This window comes from Panthera uncia, chromosome F1 (genome assembly GCF_023721935.1).
Source record: "Panthera uncia isolate 11264 chromosome F1, Puncia_PCG_1.0, whole genome shotgun sequence".
Lineage (NCBI taxonomy): Eukaryota > Metazoa > Chordata > Mammalia > Carnivora > Felidae > Panthera > Panthera uncia.
In genome coordinates this window covers 65,360,615-65,369,448 of record NC_064813.1, presented here as the reverse complement: position 1 = coordinate 65,369,448, position 8,834 = coordinate 65,360,615, and the positions used below count along the sequence as shown (strand labels likewise).

Genomic DNA, 8,834 nt, shown 5'->3' with positions numbered 1-8,834 from the left:
CTGACATAATACAGCTCATTTATTGAAGAGCCCCCCTCTCTCGCCCCCGGCAGCATTTTGGAGGGTGGGTCAGAGAGGTGGGACCCTCGTTTCCTGAGGGCTTACTATTGCTAGGTGCTATGTACATGCCTTTGTGAGGTGGACGTTGTACATAATTGCTATGTTATAGATTAGAAATCTGCAACCCTCCTCACAGGAAAGCGCTCCTTCCCATCCCATGGGGCTCTGGGGGGCTTGTCACACCGGCCCACCTGTCCCGTGGCCATGGCAGGGCACGAGGTCCAGGCCCCTTGCCCTGCCAATAGCCAGTGGGCCGAGGGACAGTCATGCGATCCAGCAGAATCGAACACTTTCTGGGATGAAGATACGGACCCTGGGAGAGAGTCCTTCTTTTGGGGGACCCCAAGCTGTGACCATGTAAGCATGGGGCATCTGAAGACCATTTTCCATGATGGAGGGGAAACTTCTACGTGACAGGATTGAGCGTGGCCAGAGCACAAAGGAAACGGAGAGGACAGGATGGGGGCAGGGGGGGAAGAGGCTGGTGACCTTGCCTGGATTTGGCTGGACCCCACTGAAACTTCCCCACACGTAAGTCATTGGATTACAGACCTAAGGCTCAAAGAAACAAAGCAACTCGCTTGAGGTCACGTAAGCATAAGAAGCCGGTGACAGAGCAGACCCCACGACGCCCTGACGGTGAAGAGCGGGGCAGGCCAGGTTGAAGGTGCTGTTGCCTAAACAGCTGAGCCCTGAGCCGGTCTGGTGGGGGGCCTTGGCCTGCGGGAGGGGGGCGGGCACTTGAGAGGTCACCATGGAATTTAGGAGGATGCGGTAGAGCCTGGACCCAAGAGTGGAGGTGTGGGAAGGGGCGTGGGGGCCGGCAGGGGGGCTGTGTAGGTCTCAGGGCTGAGATAGTGGAGTCCCATCAGGGGGAGCCCCGGGCAGGAGCGAGGTCGGCCTGTGGGCATCGGTGAGCTCATCTGGAACCATGTGGGAGGCCAAGGCCAGGCCTGGGGTGGCCCAGATTGGAGCTGGAGGAGAGGAGGAACAATTGGAGGAGGAAGCTGTGTTACCATCATGGAAAAGTGGGAGTCAGCTCCTGCGGGGGTGGGGGGTGGGGGTGGGAGTGCCCCTGCTGAGAGGACTGGAGAAGGAGGCTGGAAGAGGGGAGGGGTGGGGGGGTGGGCGGAGGGAGGGACGAGGGGAAGGCCCATCCCTCCTCTCATCCTGCTGCTTGAACACCTGCCTCCCACACTGCATTTCAGAGGCAAAGTGGAACCCATGCGACTCATCTGTCCCCTTCCCAAGGAGCCAGAGACGGGTTGTATTTTTCAAAACATTTTAATAAAATTAACCAATAAATATTCTACACTGTGTAGGCTACCGGGACAAAGAGTGGAAACCAGAGGGCCATCTTTCCCACTGGGGCCCTCAGGTCCCCTCACAGAGAGAAGGGCTGTGCTCTGGGCTGGTTTGGGGCTGGGACTGCTGGCTGGGGAAGGGGAGTGATTCTGGACCAGGTGATCAGGGTTCTTACCATCCATCCCTCTTTGTTGGGGGAGCAGAGGAAGGGGAGGCCCCAAAAAGCAGAGCCCCGCTGGAGGCATCCCAGCATCCCCGGGAGTGAGCGGGGTGAGGGGAGAGCTAGCCTAGAAGGAAGGGGGAAGGGCAGTGGGGCAGGGAGCAGGGGCTGGGGGGCGGCTCTGGAAGCCCTTGGACCGTCGGCCGCTCACTCTCGGACATAGACCCTGGTGCACACGATATCATCCGCCGTCATGGTCTAAAAGGACGGAAGTCAGAAGTCATCGTTAACCTGGAAGGCCCCTGGTCCTGCTTCTAGATTCAGAATGGACAGGCAGGGGCTGGCCCCCAAAATGCCCTGGTGTCACGGGAGGGAGGACGGCATAGACCGCCCGGGGCTGTGTCCCACATACTACTCCCCAAGCTGTGAGGACGGATTGCCCAGATGCCACCCTGCCGCCTCAGCCCACATGGCTTGCTCCACACGGGACACCATTGCACGGCCACAGGGCAGCAGCCTGTGGGACAGGGACAGCTTAGTCCTTCCCCAGCACCGCCATCAGGAGGTGGGGAGGCCAGCTACGGTTGGTCTTGAACCTCCAGCGCCCTGCAGCATCCCAGAAAAGCCCGAAGGTGGCACCGGGCTTGTGCTCAGCTGGGAGCAGCTTACCAGGACCAGCTCTCCGTCGTTGGTCAGCTCCCTGGTCCACGAGGTCTTGGGACCCTCTCCCTTCAAAAGCCTCTGCTCGCAGACCATTTTGTTCTCACTCTCCCATTTCACCAGGCTCTGCAGGAGAGAGGCCAGGTGGGCTGGGCCCGCAGCAGGGTGGGTGCCTCGAGAGGGGTTTGCTCCGCTGGAAGGATCCCAGAACACTCCGGAAAACGGCACGTGGTGAGGCGGGGCAGTGGAGGCCATGACCCCGAGGGACTCACCTTGCAGGGTCTCCCGTCCACCGTCTGCTCCTCGAACTCCTCTCCGATCTTGAAGTTGATCTCCGTGGTGCGCACCGTGGTGGAGGTTTTGATGTAGAAGGTGTCTCCTTCTTGCTTGATCTCCACTGCCGGCTTGGATGCCGCCGCCACGGCGATCTTCCTCAGCATCACGTTCACCCCTGCAGGGAGGTGCAGGCGCCCTCACTTCGGCCCAGTTCGCCTCACTTGCCGCCCTTGGTCCGCCCTGCTCGACACCCTCTGCTGGGGTGGACTCCACAGAGTCACCGTCTTTACCCCTGCCCAAGGGTAGGCCAGACCCGTCTTCACCCCTGCCCAAGGGCAGGCCAGACCAGGGATCCCCAGCCAGGCCCCGCCACTCCCATCCAGGAAGTAGGGGCCACTTTCCTTCCTGCCGGACCCACCTCCCCTGTCTGGTGCTGGGTTGGCCTTCATGTGCCCAGTCTCTGTCCCTCCCCAAAGTGAGGAGCAGGGATTATCAGTGGGTGACGAGGAGGGGGGCGGCTGGTCCCCTCTTACAAATGGCCTGGGGAAGCCAGAGATTCTGCAGTGAGATCCACTCGGCCCTGACATCCACGTGGCTCGGCCTCTCTGGCAGGCCAGGTGACTCTGGGCAGGTGACGGAACCTTTCTGGGCCTCGGGTTCCTCAAGCATAAAGTGGAGCCCACAGCATGGGTGACGTGTGCAGGACTTAGCACACGCGGCACTGGGTACACCTTCCAGCTTTCAGGAAACAGGAGCTCTTATTATTTTTACCGAAAAAAGGAAGTCGAAGAAAAACCCAGAGCTTTTTCTGCCAGAGCTCACCTGCCCTCCTGGCTCCTCTCCCCTGGCAGGATGGAAAGGGACACTGCCCCCCTTCCCCCCCATATGTTCCTTACTCTAGGATCGTCCTGACCTCAGTGGTCAGGTTTTCTCGTTCAGCCTCTGTGGACTCAGAGTCCCTGTGCCTGCCCCCCACATCCTTCCCCACACTGGACCCCTTCTCTTTGCTCCCCAGTCTCTAAGAAGGGTGGCGAAGCCAGGAGACAGCATCTGTCCCAGGAAGAAAAGCAGGCAGGGAGGCCTACCTGGCAGGGGCGTGTCTGAGCATCAGCCCGCTTCCCCTGCTGGGCGCCCCCACCCTGACCTGGAGCAGAGACCTTCAGGGAAGCAAGGGGTGGGGATCTGGGGAGCCAAGCAGGGGTGGGTCAGGGAAGCCGAGCTCCCTGGCCCTCCTACAGACCTGGGTTCCTACAGAAACAAATCCTCTTTCCCCTTGGCACCAAAGCAGACCTGCTCTGTTCCAGAAAGGGACAGGGAGAGTGGATGGACTCCCCCAGGGGTCCCAGGAGCCCTCTTATTGGCTGTTGGGAGAAATGACCAAGGTCCCCGGGCCCGGTCACCTTGGTAGAGGAGGCCCATCCCACCCTGTCTCCACCGTGTTGCCCCCTGAAAGTCCAGCTCACCGTCTGACAACCATCTTCCCCGTTACAGGAACAGAATCCGCTCACACAGCCCGCCTACCATAGTGGATGGGACACGTATCCCCCAACACCACCTGGGCATGCCTCACCAGGAAAGGGATCCTTGACTGGGGCAGAGGGGGCAGGGAGGGGCCGAGGTTCCTGCAGAGGCAAGGCTGGGCGAGGCCGGGCTCGCAGGAGACCCCGCTCCAGCCAGGGCTGTTTGTCTAACGGGTCTGTTTTCAATCTGCCCCCAGCAGGGCCTGAAGAGGGCACGTGGCTCTGAGAGACCCTGCAGGGAGGACAAACAGACCACAGACAGACAGACCACAGGGTTGGGCTTGGGCTCTTAGTCTCCAGCTGGGCCTGTGGGTGTGTGCCCGGCCACCTCGGGCCTCATCCACTGGGGACAGGGGCCAGAATCCAGACAAGGAGAGGGAACGCATCTAGGCTTTCTGAAGGGAGAGTCTTCATTTTGGTTTTTAGTTTCAGCGAGGGCAGAGTGGGGAAGAAGGGAGACATGCCTCGAAGGAGTGCTGGGGTTAGGGGGCAAGAGCTAATGGCCAGGCGTGATGGAAACAGCGTTCCAGACTCTTCGGAGGTCCAGACTCACCCATACACAAGTGCCCCCCCACTCCCCCTGCCCAACCGGGGTCACTGTGTTCAGTCTAGAAATGGATGGCATGCTTACCCGCAGGCCGCAGGGCTCCCAGGTGGCGGCTTCCCAAATGCTCCCCTTCCCAGAGCCCCCTCCCAGCAGCCTGGGCTGGGGCAGCTCCCCACACACCTCAGGGCACCCAGGAGTTGGGAAACGCAGTGAGACTAGCCTCCACTCCCCCCACCTTTAACCCACACACCCGGCAGGGCTGCGGGTGGGGGGGGGGGTCTCAGAGGAGGGAGGGAGAAGAGAGCCCGCAGTTTTTCGGGAATGGGGGGCTGGGGTTTCACACGAAGCCATTTGTTGAAATCTAAGAAAGTGATAATTATGCAGAGACTTGGGCCTCTGGAGCTGCCCGCCTAGGGAAGCATTAGTCTCAGGATGGAGGGCGGGGGCGCAGAGTGGAACGCGCTGAAGCGGGAGGCCGTGCGGGGACTGGGCTACTGGCCGCCGCGGGGGGCCAGGGGCGAAGAGGCGGCAAGGTCTCGGAGGGGCTCCCCTGCCCCACCCCCGGGGACACCGACCTCGTGCTTTCTACTCGATCCACAGGCTGGTCGCTCAGGACCTTTAGGTCCCGGCCCTGAGCCCCCGACCCAGGCGCTCGGCCCCCTTGCTCGGGGACGCCGACGCCCAACCTCCCCCGCCCGGATCCCCGCCCTCCTTTCTTTCCCGTGCCCACCTCGAGGCCCCGGGCGCCCGAAAATCTCCTTACCCAGCACTTTGAGCAAATCCTCGAAGTTTTCCGATCGGATGATCTTCCAGCTGCCGGAGAAGTTGGGCATGATGCTTTGGTCGGAGCACTGGACGCCGAGTCTTTTCGTCAAGAGAGATGTCGCCGTCGCCTGGTCGTGAGACTCGGGAGCCAGGACACGTCCCAGGACAACCCCGGAGCTGGCTTGGGCTCCCGCGCGGGCAGCTTTTATACCCTGCGCCGGGCCCGCCCCTGCGAGAGAGAGAGAGAGAGAGAGAGAGAGAGAGAGAGAGAGAGAGATGGCTCCGCCTCCCGCCCCGCCCCCCACCCCACCTGGGGGGCCCTGAGCCCCGGCTCCCCGGCCTCTGGATCTGGCCCCGGGGCCGGGTGCAGGGCTCGCCGGCCCGAGACAGCTGGCTCCCGCGCCAGGGGTGTCTGGGGAGGCGACACGGGCCGAGCGCTCGGCTTGGGCTCTCAGCCGGGAGGAGGGGGCGCCAGGCCCGGGGCGCAGATACCCAGGTCTCACGTCCTGCAGCGCGAGCCCCAGGGTCACGTCTCGCTCGGTCCCCACCTGACTCGGTGCGCTCGGCCCCGTGGCGCCCGGCACCCGGCGGCACTACCAGCGGGCGAACGTCGCTCCGAGCCGGAGTTGCGGAAGACGAGGCGGCGGGGCTCGGCTCCACTGGGGCCCAATTGGGTCCGGGGCGGCCGCCCCGAGCTCAGAGACCTGCGGGGGAGGCCAGGGGCTGCGGGGCCGGGCACCCGAATGAGGCAACGGCGCCCCCTGCCGGAGCGGCTGCAGGGGGCTGGGAGGGGCGCCCCCCGCCCCCCCCCCAACAGGCCGGTCTCCCCAGGGTTTAGGGCTGCGGCAGTGCCGGGGGCCTCTGGGGACCCTGGAAGCTGGCGCGGGGGAGACTCCCACCTCTTCAGGGGTTGGGCGGGCATCGAAGGGTTAAGCAGGAGCCGCGGGCGCGAGTCTGGGGAGGGCAGAGGTCACAGCCAATCACTTGACATGAGCTCTTTATTAAGGCGGTTTCTCCGTCTCCCGGCTCCCCGGACCCCCCGGGGATCGCAGCCGGCGGCGGCGGGGAGGGGAGGCGGGGACCGAGGCGCGGAGCCCCGGCGCGCCGCGCTGCCACCCAGGTTGGAGGGAGACTGGGTGCCCCGGGAAGGGGGTGGAGCGGGGTCTCAGGTGTCACCGCCGTGCGCAGTCCAACGGGCGGAAGGAGGGGCCCCCCCCCCCCCCCCCCCCCCCCCGCCAGCAGCTTCGGAGCGGGACATCAAAGGAGGGGGCCGGGCCGGCTCCCCGCGGAGACCCCTGCGGGGCGGGCTGGGGGGGCCTGACCCAAGTGGAGGTCCGGCCCGGAGCCCCCGAGGCCGCCCACGGTAGAGCCGCGGAGGCGGACGGGCCCGGCGGGCGCCCAGGACTGCGGCCCGCTTCCCTTGGCGAAAGCGCGCACGTGGCCCCGCGGCCCGCCGCGCGCCGCACCCAGGCCCCGCTCCAGGCCCCTCGCGAGGAAAAGCCCCACGTCTGGTCCCAGCGCTGGCCCCTCCCTGCCAGCGTGTCCGTGGGAGGGGCAGAGGACAGGCTCACTGGGACTCGGAATCCTTCTTCTTAGGGCCCTGGACCGGCCAAGAGGGTTGGGGGCCTTGGCTGGGGAGGAGGCCGGCGGAACAGAGCCCCAGGAGAGGGGCTGGGGAGCTTCACCGAAGCCTGGACAAGTGCTGGGGCTCCCTCCGTGCTGTGAAGAGGGGAATCCCTGAAAAATGCCTGTGTGCAGACAGTGCAGCAGCCGGGGTGCCTCTGAACTGAAGGGATGGATGGCGGCGGGATGGCCCTGCTTCCCGGAGGGAGCTGCGTGCTTCAGCCGGGCTTTAGGGGTCCTGGGCTTGTGTGGGAGGGCTTCTCTGGGGGTGGGGGGTGGCCTGGGCTTCTGCAGTAAGAGGGCAGCAGGTCGCAGCTCTTGGAGGAAGGGCAGACAAAAGCAGAGGCGGTGGAGGGGAGGGGCGGGGGGAAGCCTGGGGCCTGGGGTTGGACGTCCGGCTGTGCTCCTCCCCCCACCCGCTGGCGCTGCTGTAGGTAAAGGGAGGGGGATTCGGTTCTGACAGTGAAATCAGGCTCCTGGCCAAAGGGATGAGGAGAGGCCTGGGGGAGGGAACAGGGCAGGAACCCATGCACCCCTTCCCCCGCTCCCGCGCCCAAGTCTTGGTCTTGCACCGGGGTCACCACGACCACCTCCTCTCCACACCAGCCCTCTGAGGCCCCTGCCAGAGGGTCCAGTCCCCGGCTCCGTGGGCATCTTTCCTGCTGTACATGAGAAGGGCCGGTGCGGGCCGGCTCCCCCACGGGCCTGGTGACTAAGGATGTTAAAACCTCACCCAAAAGATGGTCAGCAGGAGGCTGGACCTACAGGAGCACAGAGGAGGGATGTGGTCTGGCTGAGGATCCTGGCGAGCTTGGATGGGGGCTCTCTGGGGTGGGGGCAGGGAGGCCTGGGCCCATACACCTCCCTTCACTTCCTCACCCCAACCCCCCCACCCCTTGGCCAGGCAGCCAGAAGTTCCAAAGAGACAGAAGTAAGACAAAGGGAAGTCGGGCTGGGAAGGGAATTTTTTCCAGATGTGAGTGCTTGTGGTTTGGCAGCTCTGAGCCTGAGCTCCGGCCCCCGGCACCCCAACCCTGGCTGAGGGGGTGGGTATGGGGTCTGAGAAGCTAGGCCGGCGGTCCCAGCCCCCAGCAGCCCTGTGAGCCCACGGGCAGCGCGCTGGCAGACGGGCAGGCGGAGGGGGCTCCGGGGAAGATGCAGGGGAAGGGGCTTAGGGGACACTGTGAATGGGACAAGAGGACTGGGGGTTGGGAAAGGGGGCTACCAGTGGGGGATGGGGAGCCCAGGGGCTAGGCTTGGAACCGGGCCGCGGGGAGGAGCTTAACCCCCACCCCACCGTCAGTCACTCAGTCACAATCAACTGGCTTTAATTTCCCTCCAGGATCAATAAGGAGAAGGAATTTCCCTAGTGTTGCTGGCCTTTTCATTATGACCAAACCTGATGCAGATCTGCCCCGGGGGGGGTAGGGGGGGAGGGGGGAGTGCGCAACCCGATCTCCCTTTCTACCTTTCCAGGAGCCTTGGTCCTACCCCTGTTGGGGGCTCCCCCAGGAATTTGGAGACTCAGGGAGGGGGCGCAAGGTTGATGAGAAAAGCTAGAGCAGCGGAGGCAGAATGGGGGTGGGGTGGGGAGGAAACTGGGCTAACAGTTAGGAAAGGAACGTTCTGGGGCTTTGTTCCCATTGCTCGGTGGCTGAGAGGAAAGTGGCTGGTTTTGCAGCGGAAGGAATGGAGGTTGGCGCGCTCCTGGCTGGGTGGAGGGGCGTGAGCACGAGTGGATGTAGATGTGTGCCCTACGGGGGTGGGGTGGGGGGAACGGGTCTGGGGGCTTGGGAAGAGGAGCTGCCCCTACCCCCTCTCCATCACTTCGGTGAGGATGGGGCTGGAGGGACCAGCAGCCCAGCTGGGGTTGGAAAGAGTGGGAGAGTCACGAATCCCACCCCCCTCCCGCCCAGTC

The 8,834-nt window shown here is 64.1% G+C and overlaps 1 protein-coding gene across 2 annotated transcripts; it reads right to left on the bottom strand.

Moving 5' to 3' along the window:
- Nucleotides 1-1,305: 1,305 nt before the first annotated feature.
- Nucleotides 1,306-6,068, bottom strand: CRABP2 (cellular retinoic acid binding protein 2). Of its 2 annotated transcripts, XM_049634781.1 has the most exons (5): nucleotides 5,292-6,068; nucleotides 2,995-3,199; nucleotides 2,458-2,636; nucleotides 2,195-2,311; nucleotides 1,306-1,783 (listed from the first exon to the last, which is right to left on the bottom strand). In XM_049634781.1, the coding sequence occupies exons 2-5, from the start codon at nucleotides 3,128-3,130 to the stop codon at nucleotides 1,733-1,735; spliced, it is 483 nt and encodes a 160-aa protein (XP_049490738.1). In that variant the 5' UTR covers nucleotides 3,131-3,199; nucleotides 5,292-6,068; the 3' UTR covers nucleotides 1,306-1,732. The 2 variants fall into 2 exon arrangements, with proteins under 2 accessions (XP_049490738.1, XP_049490739.1); XM_049634782.1 differs by lacking the exon at nucleotides 2,995-3,199 and having other exon boundaries at nucleotides 1,309-1,783; nucleotides 5,292-5,592.
- Between the last annotated feature and the right edge of the window lie 2,766 nt (nucleotides 6,069-8,834).

Excerpts from the sequence above, each read along its gene's own strand:
- CRABP2 (XM_049634781.1), bottom strand. The coding sequence starts at position 3,130 with ATGCTTGAGGAACCCGAGGCCCAGAAAGGTTCCGTCACCTGCCCAGAG. Across the intron at positions 2,312-2,457 it reads TGGACGGGAGACCCTGCAAG|AGCCTGGTGAAATGGGAGAG; the intron begins GTGAGTCCCTCG and ends TCTCTCCTGCAG. Across the intron at positions 1,784-2,194 it reads ACGACGGAGAGCTGGTCCTG|ACCATGACGGCGGATGATAT; the intron begins GTAAGCTGCTCC and ends CCGTCCTTTTAG.